The sequence below is a fragment of the Mytilus edulis genome, chromosome 6, assembly GCF_963676685.1.
Source record: "Mytilus edulis chromosome 6, xbMytEdul2.2, whole genome shotgun sequence".
NCBI classification, from domain to species: Eukaryota; Metazoa; Mollusca; class Bivalvia; order Mytilida; family Mytilidae; genus Mytilus; species Mytilus edulis.
In genome coordinates this window covers 26,129,568-26,147,345 of record NC_092349.1, presented here as the reverse complement: position 1 = coordinate 26,147,345, position 17,778 = coordinate 26,129,568, and the positions used below count along the sequence as shown (strand labels likewise).

General features: G+C 33.2%; 1 protein-coding gene across 1 annotated transcript; it reads left to right on the top strand.

Annotated features, from left to right (window-relative positions):
- Positions 1–990: 990 nt before the first annotated feature.
- LOC139527418 (complement component 1 Q subcomponent-binding protein, mitochondrial-like) lies at positions 991–16,519 on the top strand. Its single transcript, XM_071322875.1, has 6 exons — positions 991–1,296; positions 10,245–10,389; positions 11,899–11,998; positions 12,629–12,740; positions 15,183–15,277; positions 16,174–16,519. Exons 1-6 carry the CDS (start codon positions 1,008–1,010, stop codon positions 16,321–16,323), a joined length of 891 nt encoding a protein of 296 aa, XP_071178976.1. The 5' UTR covers positions 991–1,007; the 3' UTR covers positions 16,324–16,519.
- Positions 16,520–17,778: the final 1,259 nt, after the last annotated feature.

The following is a 17,778-nucleotide window of genomic DNA, read 5'->3' as shown; positions in this document are numbered from 1 at the left end:
TGACCATATTACAACTTTGTTTTAACAGTTAGTAAATAGGTGTAAAAATTCATTTTAAAATTAGTAATTACTGGTAATAACTAGGCCATTTCAGGAATTACTAGTATTTACTGGGTGCATCGGGTATTACATGTAATTCCTAAAGGAGTAGGTCCAGTAAGACCCCTTTTTGGCCCCAAAATATAGCAGTTTTACAAAATTGTTAAAATGTAAACGTTTAATTATTCATTGGACAGTAGAATGCTTCTGCTACATAAATTTGGGCTGATTTTGACAATACAATGCACATATATCGGGTACTAGCACCATTAAGTCATGCTATTTTACTGAAATCTTCACAATTCTAGCATTTTAGTTAAATTTTAGACGGTTTTCGTGTAAAACGAAAGTGGCCGCATTCGTGTTCATCCTTAATATTGAAATGTAAGTTGTACTTTATGATAAAATATAACATATATAAAGGTTGAGGATGAACACGGATGCGGCCACTTTCATTTTTGACAAAAACTATCTGAAAAATTATATATTTCGGCATATTTGGTAGATTTTTCATATTTGAGCTTAAATCGGTGAGTTTTTTATGACTAAATCAGTTCAAATCTTTCACATACACTAATTGATTTAAATAAAATAGACACTTAAGTGTTTAAAAAGTTGTCAAAATCTTTCGTCAGATGAACGTGAAATTTGAGGCCAAAATCGGTCCTTACCGGACCTACTCCTTTTAGTAATTACATGTAATTCCTAATTTCACCTATTTACTGTAACATATACATTAACACGGTTTGTTTTTTTTAAATGCAAAGATATATTTTTATCGTCTATAGTTCGGTGAAGAATATTGGGTAGTCAACTGTTCGCAGTATTAAAGAAGAAATTCAAAAGTAAAATGTACGAGTTGGTTAAGTACTATTTGTCAGAGTACGAGATGGTGAAGGGACGACATGTCTCGTGGTTGATAAGTCTCGCACCCGTTTCAAGGTCATGCGCATTGACCACAAGTATTCATGCTTTCCGGTACAAATTCACAGAAAAAAGCAATGGCATCTTTAATTTTCAGAAGGTCATCTTTGATTTCCTGTCAGGTTGTGAAAAATTGCAAATCACGTCAAATATTAGGCGTTGCACAAACAGATGCCAATACAAGATCAATCAGTTCATTAGTTGCGAAGACGAGAGAACTTTGTCATCATAGACAACGTGTTCAGATTTCATCACATTTATTGCAGAGAAAACCTACAAAACATTGTTCCAACTGTTCCTGTGGAGTTCATAGTAAAGCAGAAGTTGAACAAGGTTGATGATTTATTTAATTGGTGTATTTTGTCTCTATAAGCAACCCTCAACGCAGGGCTTTCCATTGAAGCCGTTAGCCGGCGGAAATCCACCGTTTACGGTGCCTTCAAGTGCAGGCTTCTTCACTGACAAAAATATAAATTCAAAAAGAAAAAAAAATATTTTTACAAATGTTTACAGGCAGCCGAGAGACGTATTGTCGCAAAGTCGCGGTCACAATAAACAAGGGATGAAAAGTCAGTGTTTACCTTGGGCTAAAATTATATAGTTCACATGAATTCAGGTCACTGATTGGTTGTGTATTTAAAGTTAGAATGCATCGTTTCTTTTCAAAGATGACAAGAGAGACGTTCCGGTGGTCATTGAATGATAACAATAGAGACGTTCCGATGGTCATTAACTCGTGGGCTTTTTTTTTGCTTTTATAAAACGTGATGACAATCATATAGGATGACAATCTTATGTTATGGAATAATATCAGTCAAATTAATGAAAGTGTAGTAGATCATATTGTTCAGAATCTGGAAAACAGTATCTTTTGAAGTTCATTTTTCAAAGCCCATGTGGTGTTCAGAGAATCAAGGTCAAAAACTAAAGTAGAATATTGTCGACTCGCCTCAAATAAATAGCATTTCCAAATGATTTATGTATCCAACTTATTGAACAGTTTACAAAAAAAAAAGAGAAAATCAGAGGATATATCAATTTTCTGTCAATACTTGAGAAATAATTGTATGATTTAAATACGCATAACAGTATTTAGAGAGAAATGGGGGGTCATTTGTTTACAAATGCACGTAGTTATGCAAAATAAATCGATCAAGATTTCTAACAAACTGGATTATTATATAAATAAAACTCCTTTAAAAGTAAATGAATTTTAAGCATTAGGTAATAAAAATGAAAAAAACTATAACATAGAAAAAAATTAAATGTCTTTCCCGAGATTTTTTTTTCTTTCTTGAATTTAATTTTTTTTTTTTATCTTTTATTTGTTTTTCAATAGTCAGGATTTTTCACACCCCATTACACTACCACCTGACAATGGTATCAAGGGGTAAATACAGAAGAAAAAAATAGCAATATATACAAAATGAATCTCTTGACTAATTAATTTTTCTTTGTTTTCAAAATTCCAATAGGGAACATACTTTTTATAATTGTATAAATAAACCAATTTATCAAGATGTTTCGGCCATTGGCCTTCTTCAGTTCTTTATTTTTCCTCTCAACTACATGGCTGACATTATATATATGTCAGCCATGTAGTTGAGAGGGAAAATAAAGAACTGAAGAAGGCCAATGGCCGAGACGTCTTGATAAATTGGTTTATTTATACAAAAAATATATAATTAATTTTTAACAATAAGAATATTTTAGGTTACATATAAATTGTATTTGATTTATCTCTCTTCTCTCTCTCTCTCTCTCTGACTTACTCACATACAACACTAATACTTTCACTCATCTGTTTTGCTACAATATGTGTCATGACTTACTTTTTAATACAATTTTTTTTAAAGAAATAAATTTGTTCATAATTTATAAATTATTTCTTTTCTCTGAACTAAACATAGATAATATGAAAACAACACTTAGTTACATGTAAAGGAGACCAAAATTTTTCACAAACTTGGACTTTATCATTTTTCTTTGCAATATATGATTTTCAAGAAATTGGTATTTCTTTATTTTATTCTTTAACTCAATCATATTTTGTTTTGTTTCATTTAATTTAGGCCAACCTTAAAAATATGTTTGTTTGCAGTTTTCCGACTGTACCTTCAGACTGAAGGGTCGGTAGGTAGGAAAAATATTTTATTTTATCAGCCAAAATACAGTTTAAACAAGCAGTTACACTAAACCAAGTTTCTTGTGAAGAAAAAAAAACATTTTAAAACAACAAACACTGGACATGTTGAAAACCAACATCAAATGAACAGGCATTTTCAGATAAAAAAAATTTTAACCAAAACTGAAACTTTAACATAGCGTCATTATCCAATTTATGACATAAAATATGGTATAATTATTAAATACTGGAACACTTATAAACAAGGAATGTCATTATGACTAGAACTGTTTTAAAGAAATATATTCAGACATGTATGCTTCTTGACTAGAATGTTTTCATGAGTAAAGTATTTTCATCAGAAAAATGTAGATATTAAAGATTTATAAGACAATGTATTAAAGAGTGTATTTTTAACAAGGTTGGTTGGGCGGTAAATACCGCCCCCGGTATTTACCAGTGGTATTTACCGGTATTTACCGCCCCGGACAATACTCCCCAAGTGTTCAATACTGGCAAATACTGGTCGATTGAAATTTTCATGGTTGTTTTTACTATTAATTGAAGTAAAAACATAATAAAAAGTCAAATAAATTTAAACTTTAATCTTTATGCAAATGTCAGCTTATATAAATTAATGAATTTGATATGTTTTATTCATTTATAACACTAATTCCGACTAATTTAAAATTTAGTTATTATGAATTATGATATAACATACTTTAGATATATAAAAATTTACATATTATTTCAACATTTATAAATCAATATATAATTTTTAATTCAAAAAGTATGATTTTACAGGTAATTAAAAGTAAAGGTAAATTAAAGTACAGGTAAATGTAGTTACTTAATATTGTAAGAAAGAGAATAATTGCAATGAGTGGGGCAGCCCCCCTTATCCTAAAGGAGCATACTCATTGCAATCGAAGATAGATTTAATATAGAGAGAATATATTTATTTTTCAAGCTAACCATTCATTTTCTCTACATCTTTGTGTAGTTAGGGTTGCTTCTTATTGATTTGGCATGATCTATATCCATTAACATTTCAAATGAGCCCATTTCTCCGTACAGGCGTGTTTACAGATATCCATGAAGATTAATTTAAGTCACGGATGAGTGGTTTCATCTTTGTCGTCTTCACAACGATTTGTAGAAAATATGCCATACTTCAAGCTGCTGTCGAATTATTTAACCACTGAAATTGGTTCCATAAAGTCAGGCTCCACAGATTCTGTACCCGATTTGTTTGAGACAGAATGGTTATCGTGTCAGTTATGAATATCCGCTGCATCATCGTCAATGATATCATCACACATCATTACATGTGCCTGAATCTGTATAAACAGTTTACTAATAAACTTGACACGAGACGACAGCGTAAAGTACTCCTCTGTGACTTCATGGATACCTGTAAACATTTTCCATGTGCTTTATCATTAAATGGTCACATGAACGCTTGACGGGAAGCTAAGAAAAACTGAACTTGAAATGCGTAATTGACCCAGACTTTAGATCATTTCCGGAAAGGACCCAAAGTTCCGGACCACGTCAATAGAAGTATTAAAAAAAATTTCTTCAAATTTAAAGCAATAAAATTTTCAGTCGGGAGGATTTTCAAGGGTCGGTCGGTAAACTGCAAACAAACAATATTTTAATTTAAGCCTTACATTTGTATATATAATTCTTTGTAATTATCAATTATGATTAGCAGATTCAATAATAAACTTTCATGTTTGCAACCAAGAAACACATTCTCTTTATTGAGATCAAAATTTACAAAAAAAAGTTTCACTATATTGGAAAAAGACTGCCACAATTGAAAAGTTATTTGGCATTCAAAAAACAGGTGTTCAATGGTTTCTTCTCCAAGTTTACAAAAAAGTACAAAACTTGATATCTTTTAATTTGATTTTGTACAAAAAGGTATTAGTTGCTATAATTCTATGCAAAAATTTATATTGAAAGGTTCTTAAATAAGCATCTCTACCAGACTTTTTTGTTATCATGAAATACTCTGACCATTCTGTAGTATCAATAACTAACAGTTCTTCCCCTTTCTTTAATTTCATACATAAAAAATGGTCATTTGAAAGGCCAAAATAAATTAATAGTGTGTTTCCGGTTTCCCGACCCTACCTCCGTTTCTGATGCCGACCCTAAACATTTTATTGACAAAAATTAAAGAAAATATAAAAAATCCGGATTTTTGAGTCTGTCCGGATCAGACTATTCGTTTAGAAAACTACAGATCTTCAAAACGTTTGATAGCAATGACCGTTATGGATAAGTCAAGCGCATCAGGGATGATTCCAGGTGTTTTCAAATGGGTCCCTTGAACATCAAATTGGGAATTTTTATTCTAATTGGGAATTTTTTAATCATAAAATCTAAGACGAAATAACATTATTTTCCTGAAAAACGGAAAATGTATATTATTAAGTTTAACCTGTACACTGATGTTCATGTAAGTTGTAACATTTTAAATAATTCTGGATGGGAATACTGTTATTACATGAATATCATTGAACATGATGCACTAGTCTATCATCTGGTGCAGGAAAATTGGTACCGTTAATTTTATTACTACCACTGGGTCGATGCCTCTGCTGGTGGTCTATTAATCCCCCAGGGTATCACCACCCCAGTAGCCAGTACTTCGGTACTGGCATGAAAATACGGATTGTTTGTGTTATTAAAATTTACTGTTACAAAATGATAGAAATTATTATAAATTAAGGAATGTATCTCCCTCATGCAAAGCTCTGATTCCTTTCACGGATTTGGCTATACTTTTTGGACCTTTTGGATTATAGCTCTTCATCTTTTATATAAGCTTTGGATTTCAAATATTTTGGCCACGAGCATCACTGAAGAGACATGTATTGTCGAAATGCGCATCTGGTGCAGGAAAATTGGTACCGTTAATTTTATTAGCTATAGTTACCTAGGCCTATTAAAAGAAACATATATTTCAGCTAACATAAACCACTGAAAAAAATCATTCATCGGGTATTTTTTCAACAGCAGGTCATCTCTATAAATTTACCTTAATTCAAATGGATTTCAAATTGAACTGGTCAATTGTCGAATTCAGAAAAGCAATTACAAAAGTGCATATACTTAATTGATAAGATATTTAAAGCATTGAACCAGTGTTCTTTAAAATTATTTGGATCATCTTCAAAACTTTTGAAATAGTTCAATAATGATGACATCGTGTTTCATGAATGGTCTATCATCAACATTATTTTCAAAAAACGCTCTAACTTTTGTCTTTTGAGGAAATAATTTCTTTTACAAAACAAGTTTTCATCATATTATATAACCGGCTCTGCTGGGCGATCTGCTTTTACGAGATCGGCGTCCATTAAACCTTATCCATCAATGTTATATCAAAATTTGAATTTGCTCTCTGCCGAGGTCTGCTTTGACACCCATTTTTATCAACCTGCTGGGCGATCTGCTTTTACAAGAACCAATACTCCCATAATGTATTTATCAGTTGTATTCGGCTGCTAAAATTGTTTCCCACATGTTGACATAATTAAATCGTTGTTACTAAGATGCGATCGTAAACAGCATTCTCATCCGAATTTTAAAACGTTTTGACAACAAACTATGAAAAATTATAGTTGCCTTAATCGGTGACAGAAACTTTTCCAGAAATATCGATTTTTATTTTCCTGAATTGGGAATTCATTTTCATGTACATTTTTTTGGGGCCGCTGGCCAATTTAAGGGCCGCTCAGCGGCCCTAATCTACACAGTGGAATCATCCCTGCGCTTCAAGAACCAAGATTTTAAATAAACAAGCATGGCTTTTTGACAAGGCACTGGCTACGGTTACATGGAAATGTAACAATAATTAAAATATTATTGTAAATATAATTGCGGACTAAATGCTGGAATGCATGGTTGGATAAGGAACCGATTAATTACGAATGTAACAATAATTATTGAGGCTACGGTTACATTGTGTTATTGTTACATGAAAAACAGAAATGTTCGATGGGACTAGTAATATGTACTAAATAATAAAAGTTGAAGACATTATCTTATATTTACAATACATACAAGTATAACATATACAATTTTTTTTTTTTTTTATAGTACGTCCTTCATGGATTCTGAAATCGGACTCGGACATCTATTAACCGAGTTTAACTATGCGTTGTGTTGTGCGTTTGTTTTTTCTACATTGGCTAGAGGTATAGGGGAGGGTTGAGATCTCATAAACATGTTTAACCCCGCCGCAATTTTGCGCCTTTCTCAAGTCAGGAGCCTTTTCATGGCCTTTGTTAGTCTGGTATGATTTTTTAATGTTAGTTTCTTGTGTATAATTCGGAGTTTATTATGACGTCCATTATCACTGAACTAGTATACATATTTGTTTAGGGGCCAGCTGAAGGACGCCTCCAACGGGTGCGGGAGTTTCTTGCTACATTGAAGACCCATTGGTGACCTTTGGCTGTTGTCTGCTCTATGTTCGGGTTGTTGTCGCTTTGACACATTCCCCATTTCCATTCTCAATTTTATACATGTATACAGAAGTTCACAGTGTTAGTTCACAGTTAGCAAACTTTGCTTTTGATGTATCAATTTTTGGTAAGTGCGTTTGTATAGCTGTATGAAATTTGGCTTGATATTGTTTCAGTTTCGTTTCAAACGCATCCCATGCAAGTTTTAAATTTTTCACCCAAACAAAATTGGTAATAGGAATCTCTTCATCTTTTGTTCAAAGTATAATGACAGTAATACGAGTAGGTGTGTAGTTAAATATTTAAAAGTGAACAGTTTTCTCAGCCCGAGCTTTCAACAACAAACCATTGAACTATATTTTTCGCCTTTGGCACTACTAATTTGAAGTATTATCTTTAACATGTTTAAGAACATCAAATCAATTAATACCTAAAACTATTTAAAAACCATTTGTTGAATAATGATATTTATTATTTATTATTCTAACAAGTATTATTTAGTAGACATGAATGAATTAAGCAACAAAACTATATAGAAGATTTAAGTTTAATAAATCTAGCGTACATTGCTGTTTTTCATGTAACAATAACGCAATGTAACCGTAGCCTCAATAATTATTGTCACATTCGTAATTAATCGGTTCCTTACCCAACTTTGCATTCCGGCAATTAGTCTCCAATGTAACAATAATATTTTTATTATTGTTACATTTCCATGTAACCGTAGCCAGTGCCTTTTGACAACCGTGCAGCGTATTAGCTGTCAAATACGCAATCACAATGTGATCACATGGTTGCAAAATATAAAAACATTAAATCCGGATAATTACGATATGATGAATGTTCTTAAACATGTTAAAGAACACCATGATGGACATATAGACGAAAAAAATACGAAGTTGATGCATTTTGCTCAACTTCTTTGCACAGGTACAAGACGAGATTTTTTAAATAGTTGTATATATATAGTGAATAATGTATTCAGTTTATATACATTATTAACATATATTAAGAAAATCCCATTTTGTACCTGTGCTTCTTTAGACCAAAAATCAGAATCGTTTCAGGTTGGACACTACACAGACTGTATCTAGTTCTGTTGGTTAATTGACAAATAATTTAAGAGTTAGAAGAGATCAATTTACTGCTAAAATCCTAGAATTTTTCAGTATAAGGAGATGGATAGTAAACTGCACTTTGCTAGAAAACAAAGAAATAGTGGTGTCAACGTCTAATACGTTAATAAAGTAATACAAATAGACAGGAAATACTAAAAAAATGATGACAAGGGGGCAGACAATGTGAAACGAGAAATAGAAAGCTTTTCCTAGTAGGCAGACATGGTGTATGATTCATGTTCAATTATAAATGAATCTGCCCCTGCACCATGCTTACTTTTATTCTTTTAAATTTTCTCAGGCTGGTCCCACAACAATTTATACTAGAGAAGGGGAAAAAAAATCATGTCCTGTCCTATTAAAATATCTACAATTTTTTCCATAAATTTAATAAGAAAGATTCTCACTCTTCTCAAAACCCGAAATTTAAATATTATCAGAACCCTATAGCTACTATTCAAGATAAAATTCTGTCAAACATAAAAAGTTCTATTTATTAATTAAAGAGGGTGCAAGAGTATTACCCCTAGAAAAATCATAATAAGTTACTGCTTAGGATTGATTTGCAGTGTTTTTACTACTAAAAAGTGGTAGGAATCTGTTCCCACATGTACAAAAATGTATACCCTGTGTGTCATTTACATTGTTGGGTTCAACAAGGCCAAACAATACTACCATGCTAGATTTTTCACTGCTATTTTTGCTTTAAGATAATTAATTGGCAAGGACATATTCCTTTAACAACCCATAAAATTCATAACATTTGCATTAAAGTTTATTTTCATATTTCTTTTAATATATATATATAGAGAACTAAAACAGAAAATTTAAAAAACTAGATTTAAGTACTATTATAAATAACAAAGAAACATGCAGGCACTTCAAATTATTTCATTTTGAATAAAATTGAGAATGGAAATTGGGAATGTGTCAAAGAGACAACAACCCGACCAAATAAAAAACAACAGCAGAGGGTCACCAACAGGTCTTCAATGTAGCCAGAAATTCCCGCACCCGGAGGTGTCCTTCAGCTGGCCCCTAAACAAATATATTCTAGTCTAGTGATAATGAACGCCATACTAATTTCCAAATTGTACACAAGAACCTAAAATTAAAATAATACAAGACTAACAAAGGCCAGAGGCTCCTGACTTGGGACAGGCGCAAAATTGCGGCGGGGTTAAACATGTTTGTGAGATCTCAACCCTCCCCCTATACCTCTCACCAATGTAGAAAAGTAAACGCATAACAATACGCAAATGAACCTTTTTCTGCTGCTATAATCGATAGAAAAAAAATAAAAAGTTTTCATAAAATAAAATGTTTAACCTACCTACCCTACCTAATTTTTTTCAGGGTGAAATAGGAAACACACTATTTATTTATTTTGGCCAAAGATGAAATTAGGTGCCAGGAAAATGCAGGATTTTGCTCTATTTATGCCAGAGCTTCTGGGGGCCCCCAGACCCCCCCCCCCCCCCTTTTACATTTATGTACATTTTGTGTTTTGCTCTTTATGACTTGTTTAAAAGTGAATATTTTTTTCAATTGAAGGAGACCTTGAATTTTCAAAGTTTTTGGACGAGGAAATAAGACAAGAAAAGGAAAGAACGGTTCCTTTAGTAAATACAGTAAAAGATTGGGATGTACAGAAGGATGATGCTGAAGTAACATTGTCTAAATCTATAGGAAATGAACAGTAAGTCTTTCATGTTATTTTTCTATACATTTTCTAGACACTCAGTTGCTTGGAAGTACCAAAATTACCCATACCCTAATTTTTAGCAGAGCTCATTAGTATAGTCACAATGTCTAGGACAAGGATCCGGAAATTTTTTCACCTAATTTCGGTCATTTTCATATAACTTAAAAGTTGGTGCCCCTTTTCAAAAAAAGATTGTCAAAATCTTGTTACTGCATGAGTATGCTCATATTCGTAGCATCAACGAACTTGTTTCACTGTTGCATCGCATTTACTTCATGATTTATCCTACCATTTTCCTAAAATTGATCAAGAGCAATCAAAGGAAGGCAACAGTTTAAAAATAAAATGTTTTTAATGACTCAAAATGATAATTTTCTCAGTCATCGCTTACTTTTCCTTATGATTCTGCAGTCAAATTCAAACCGGATGTAATGTGACAATACTTAAATGAACAATTCCGGACTCACTTCCAGGATTAGTTTGTTTATCAAATTCACTGGAAATGATCAGCTTTTTAATATTTGACCTTTAATAGTGTAAGAATATTAATGAAAATAGTTGCACTTGCGTTATTTAGCATGAAATCATTTTAAATTTACAATTTACATGATTTAGTGTCTAATCTGCGGAAGAGAATTTGAGGCATGCGTATTTCATAGGAAACAAAGCATGTGTATTAGTAGTGAAAAAATACTTTTTTCTATGTAGATTAAATCAAGTTTAAATTTAATTTTAAATCATAATTGACAGTTGTCTTGGTTGAAAAGTAATTAAACAATGAAGACAGTTGGTATGGAATTTTAAATTCTTTATAATATTAGTTCGGAGCTTGTGATTAATAGCCAGGTGTTAATTAAAAACCACATGTAAAGAGATTAGCGATCATTAGCCAATAGCTCCCCAAGGCTTTGATATAGTTATTAGGAGGGCCCTCAGGATTATAACACTTTACTGGAGTGGCAGTTTAATTACATAAAATCGATAACAAAACAAAAATATGTTAAAAAAAATGGCGATTTTGAAACTCGATCTCAACGAAATGACCGAAAATATTTCTGTTGAAAAATAAAATTTGACCTAAATCCCAATAAATCATTTAGGAATTTTTAGTTTCCGAATCGGTCATGTCTGGTATATATGACTGTTTCTGGACCCTTGGTCTAGGGAGAGGTTATCAGTGATGTGCCTGTGCAAAGTCTGAATTTCTTTAGTGGCTGTCTTGTTTTTTGTGTTTTTTTTTTTAAATCTATCCAATAAATTTTTTAGCAGTAATGAAAACATATTAGAAAATATCACAAGTATTCCAATCAAAGTTCGATCAAACCAATGTTCAGACAAAGACTGAGGTTGAGAGTTTGAATCCAGCACATGGTAGGTCGTTGTTCTATCTGGGCCCTCTAGCTTCCTCCTGCAATCTAACTTTTCATTAAAAATTCAACAAAATCTGCAGTGTTCATGTATAGTTATTAAGATGATGATTATATGTGTTCGTTCTTATTTCAGAATACGACTCCACTTTAACATAAACAACATGGTGGATGTGTCACCACCAGAATCTAAAGGAGAATATGAAGAGGGAAATCAAAACAATAATGCAGACATGGTAAGAGTTTATAACAAGCTTTATATAAAGAGCGACCATTTGATTTTTATGGTAGGGCTGTGATGAAATTTGAAAAAGGGCATGACGACAATTTATGTTAAATATTGAAAAAGACAAAACCAAATAGAGTGAAAAATAAAAAGCATGATGAGACAGGACAGAGGTTACAACTTAAAAAATCATGCATGACAAAATTGTTCATCCTAGCCACCTTCCCCACTTCCACCCCCCTAAACTTTAAATGGAAGCACCCTATTCAATACCACCTTTTATTTCAAACAACATAAGGAACAATACAAAAACAAGTCTGTTTCTTGTTCTATCCAAGTTCAATTTATTTTTGTGCCAACTTTTATCAATATTTCAGACAAATTGAGTAATCTTTTTGTTATAATTAATAGTCCTGTATGGTATGTTAACAGAAATAGTAGTTGTCATACAGTTCATGATGTAATACTAAATCAGTTTAGAGTTGTATTAATTGATACCATAATAAACATCAAGAATTTCAAATGTCTTACATTTTAAAATTTTGTTTTAAGAACTCATTTTATATAGCACTGTATAATGACGATTCTTCATTATTTTTTTTCATTAACATACATTTAAACACTTATATATATATTTTAGGTTATGGCCAAACCATTATTCACCGTTGAAATCGTGAAATCCAGTGGAAAAACATTGTCCATGGACTGTTCCTACCCAGAATATGAAGTAGAATATGAACAAGAAGATAATGGTAAAATTTAATTGAGTATTTTCATATTACTGACTTTTGACTCCAGTTAATGTTATTTTTTGACATGTTACCTACCACATCCTAACTGCTCTTAAAAACATCACACTAGCAATGAGCAAAACTTTTTCGTTCAACATTGTCAGCTACAAAAAAAAAGATTGAATTGACAAAATGTGCAACAGTTCAAGAGCAAGAGAGAGGTTTGGCCAGATAAAAAAAACCAGGTTCAATCCATCATCATAAGGAAATGTCTGTACCAGGATTATGACAGTTATTTTCCATTTGTTTGATGTGTTTGAGTTTTTGATTTTACCATTTGGTAAAGCCCCAGTCCCACTAGACCACGATCGCACCACGCTCACCGCGATCTAAAATAAATTTAGATCGTGGTGAGGTCGCGGTATGAGCGGCATGAAAATGTAAATTTTCGTTGCTTTCACGATGCTACTACGTCCTCTCTACGCTTCTACAAAGATCCCGCTACGATTATACCCCGTTCTCACGGCGCTTATTCTGCGACCTCACTACGCTTATCAAGATCTTTCTACGCTCTTCACGTTCTCACTACGACCATACCACGAGTTATCCGATTGCAACACGATCTTACTGCGATTATTACACGTTCTTACCACGATTATACTACGTTCATAGCGCGATCTTACTACTTCTCAGCAATAACATCAACATCGTGTTCCATATCAATACAGTTCAATTCCTTCTATTTCTGATTAAATCGTAGATTTCTCGGAAACAATACAGTCATGCCACCAAAATCTACCAGAACACGTGGGCATGGTGGTAGGAGTTGATGTAGAGGCAGAGGGAGCAAAGTAACGAATCCTGATCAAGCAGAGATGTCGGACCGACCAATCCAACCTAAATTACAACCTATTGCTGGTCCATGAAGCTCAATGACGATATTTTAGTGAACGATAGCAGAGATGACATAGATGTATCAATATATATAGGAAGATGTGGTATGAGTGCCAATGAGACAACTCTCCATCCAAGTAACAATTTATAAAAGTAAACCATTATAGGCCACGGTACGGCCTTCAACACGGAGCCTTGGCTCACATCAATCAGCATGTTATAAAGGACCCAAAATATTACTAGTGTTAAACCATTTAAACGGGAAAACCAACGGTCTAATCTATATAAAAATGAGAAGCATGGTTGAACCGTTAGAGCAAATGGATAATTACATTCAAACAAACAAAATCTAGGGAGCATTTTTTATATATTTTATGTGAAAATGACAATGAGAATGATGGTCGTAGTGTGAACGTAGTCAGGTCGTAAGAAGAGCGTGATGAGGACGGCAAGGGCGTGCTAGAATCGTACTATGGTCGTGAACAGCGTGGTATAGTCGTAGTGGAAGCGTAGTTGGGTCGCAGTGAGAACGTGATGGTCGTAGTGTGGTCGTTATAACGTCGCTGTGCGATCGTAGCGCAGTCTCTCCGAATAGAATCACGCTTTTGCTACGCTCTCGCTACGATTGTACAACGACCTTTGCGATCTTACTACGATCTTAGTGCGCTCTCACTACGCTTCTACTATGACCTGATTTCGCCACGACCGCACCACGATTGTTTTGAACATGTTCAAAGTTGGCCACGCTCTTCACGATCTTGAAGACCCCACCACGACCGTGATACGACCTTACTGCGATCTACACGATCGCACTACGATCATCAAAATTTGCATTTTTTTCACAGATCGTAGTGCGATCGTGGCCTAGTGGGACTAGGGTATAAAGGGCTATCTGGTTTGAATTTTCAATAGAGTTTATATTTTTTTTTTGAAAGAAAAATGCCTGATTTATGACAAAACAATTTATGATAAGCACCAAAAAAGACAACCTGCTTTAAAGGTCAACTCTATTAAGATTGAGACCTTGGATGCCAACACAAAATATTTACATAATATCTGACTAGAATTGTCAGTTTTCCTCATGTTCCTGAAGAAGAACGTGGTTCTCTGCAGGCACTACTTCTGCCTACGCAAAAAAAAACTCTATGATAAATCAATTTTGATGAAAGTGGCAAGGCCTAAATTAATATATTGTTTGTTTCCCCAATCCTGACCCTGCCAAGCCAGATGTGGGTCGGAAGGTAGGGAAATACTTTTATTTTTTCCAAAAAGCTTGAACAACATTGGACGATCCTGCAAGCCTGAAAATCGGAAATGAATAAAATAATATTTAACTTAAATTTGACAATAAAATTTTATGAGTAACACTGTTTTTGCAGGGTCGGTCGGGATTGGGGAAACAAACAATATTTTATTTTAGGCCCAATAAACAATATTTAGTTGAACCTCAACTCAAAGGTAACCACTCTTTAAATAACATGTATTAAGTCAGATTTGTCTGGTCCCTTTAACACACTTATGACTTTAGGTTGTATATTTTTTGGTCTATTATATATTTTTGTGTTACAGATGATGCTTTTTGTATAACAAGTGTGTCTATGTCTGGCCCACAAGGAGAAGGAGAAGACAACTCTTACAGTGTGGTAGCAGAAACTATGGATGAAGTAAGTGCTATTCTCTTAAAACATAATGAATGTAGCCTCTGGATTTATTTGGTAACATATAAATTGTTTAATCACACAAGCAGAATTTACAAATAAGGAAATAAGGTATGATTGTCAATGACAACTATATTCAGTATCATGAAAATAAGAAGATATCCAACTGAGGCCATCTGAGACCAACTGTCTGATTTTTGTATAACTTGAATAATTCAAGCCCTTTCCGTGTCCAATTCTCTCCCACACGAGGGCTTGAACTCCTTATAATCATTGTCCGTGTCGCCTGCTCTCTGTGAGAGAGAGCCAATCGGCGGCGATCAGGATAATGAGTCTGCCCAACTGTCTTGTAATTGTCTTACCAAACACGTGTGTTCAATTAACACAAATCCGATAATAATTAATTAACATCAGTTTACATAATTTAACATCAATTAACATCCAGAACTCTTCCTTCTTTAGCTGCCAACTTAGTAAAAAATTCCCATATTGCATAGCCGTGTGAATTTCCCGGTTGACTGTCTTTATCGAGGAAGACGTTCAGGCGTTAATGTAGCCTTCGTAGATCAGCGGAATAAAACGACTGAATTATTCGGGTTTATTTTTGTACAAAATAGTGAAAAACAAATTTTATACACAGCATTGGAAATATAACAAAAAAGAAAATTAATCATAGAGAGAACAAGATGTTGGATATAGAGTTGTAAATATTCTTTAAAATGACCATTTCTTTATGTAAATATTCTTTAAAATGACCATTTCTTGATTTAAATATTCTTTAAAATGACCATTTCTTGATTTAAATATTCTTTAAAATGACCATTTCTTTATGTAAATATTCTTTAAAATGACCATTTCTTGATTTAAATATTCTTTAAAATGACCATTTCTTTATGTTTTAGACAATGTATGAGATGTTGATGGACATGCTACACGACCGAGGAATTGACGACAAATTCATTGGAGATTTGGCCGATTACAGTACAGGATATGAACAATCAAAATACATTGAACTTCTTGTAGACCTTAAATCCTTTCTGGATGAAAAGTAAACTAGGAACATTGCTTTTATTGTAAAAAGAGAATAGATATCAAACTCTGAACATTAGCCAAATGAAAGTCAAAATGACAAAATATGAGGATAATTTTAGATCTAATATGTTTATATTATGTTGCCATCTGTTATTCTATTGTTGATTTTGTTGCATTGAATTCACAGCAAATATACAGTTTTTAAAAGTTTGAAAAGTATTTATTTTTGTTACAAATCCAAATTAGGTACAGGTATGTGGCAGTAAGCTCTTTCTTTGTTCTATAAATCTGTATCCATTAGATTTTCAGTCTTTTCCTTTGAAACTGCTTAATCAGTTTCAGCCAAAATTATAGTATCTAGTATAATTTTTGTATTTTATTTACTTTGAATGTCAAGAAACAACCACTATGGTTAAAATGCAAAACAGGGATAAAAACGATTGTTGGCATTTTTAAGCTACTCATTAAAATTGAGACTGGAAATGGAGAATATGTCAAAGAGACAAAAACCAACGAAAGAGAAGATAACAGCCAAACGCCACCAATGGGTCTTCAAGACAGCAAGATAGATGAACAAATGTGATATCAATTAATATATATTAAAAAGCAAAAGTCATCATTGAAAGGTGAGCAACTCGTGGTCTTGAGAGATCTTTTTAGCTCACCTGACTGGAAGGGCCGAGTGAGATTTTCTAGTCACTTGGCGTCTGTCATCGTCGTTAACATTTTACATTTTGAACTTCTTCTAGAGAACCACTGAATGGAATGAAACCAAACATGGCATGAATGTTCCTTATGAGGTGCTGACCATGTGTTGTTACTTTGTAGCCGGTCCATCATCCAAGATGGCCGCCAGCTTTGGACTTGGTTTAACATAGGACCCTATGGGAAATGCATACAAAAGTCTTCTTCTAGAGAACCACTGAATTGAATGAAATCAAACATAGCATAAATGTTCCTCTCCTAATTAGGTGGTGGCCAAGTGTTGTTACTTTGTAGCCAAATTTTATCTTTTTTTATATGATTTCAAAAACCCAAGTAAAGTCAGGTGAGCGATACAGGCTCTTGAGAGCCTCTAGTTTCAAGATGCTAGACAGAAGTCTGAACATGTTATAAAGGCTATCTGCAGATGTTTGTTTCAAGTTACGATGAGTACCCATGCTGAGATCAGATTTAACTATTAGAAGAAATCTGGAATTTAACTGATAATTGCCATTTGGTGGCATTATGGAAAAATGAAAATTCAAAAAACGGCATTTTCAAAAATATGCATATAATAGTTGATTCTTGATACTGTAACTGATTGTGTTTTGGAGGCAGATTGATTGCTGTAACTACAAGGTATTGATTTAATGAATAAGAAACAGTTTTGATAATGGTTACTTCTCAAGGCAACACAGTGGCCTAGTTTTAACAGGCCAGAATTCTTTAGCCATATAATACCTCTGTGTCCCTGAATGACCTATATTCATTCA

What these genes read in the sequence shown, in the direction of transcription:
- LOC139527418 (XM_071322875.1), top strand. Translation starts at nt 1,008, where the DNA reads ATGCTTTCCGGTACAAATTCACAGAAAAAAGCAATGGCATCTTTAATT. An exon ending in AAAACAATAATGCAGACATG is followed by an intron (nt 11,999 to 12,628) that starts GTAAGAGTTTAT and finishes TATATATTTTAG; the next exon opens with GTTATGGCCAAACCATTATT. An exon ending in TAGCAGAAACTATGGATGAA is followed by an intron (nt 15,278 to 16,173) that starts GTAAGTGCTATT and finishes TTTATGTTTTAG; the next exon opens with ACAATGTATGAGATGTTGAT.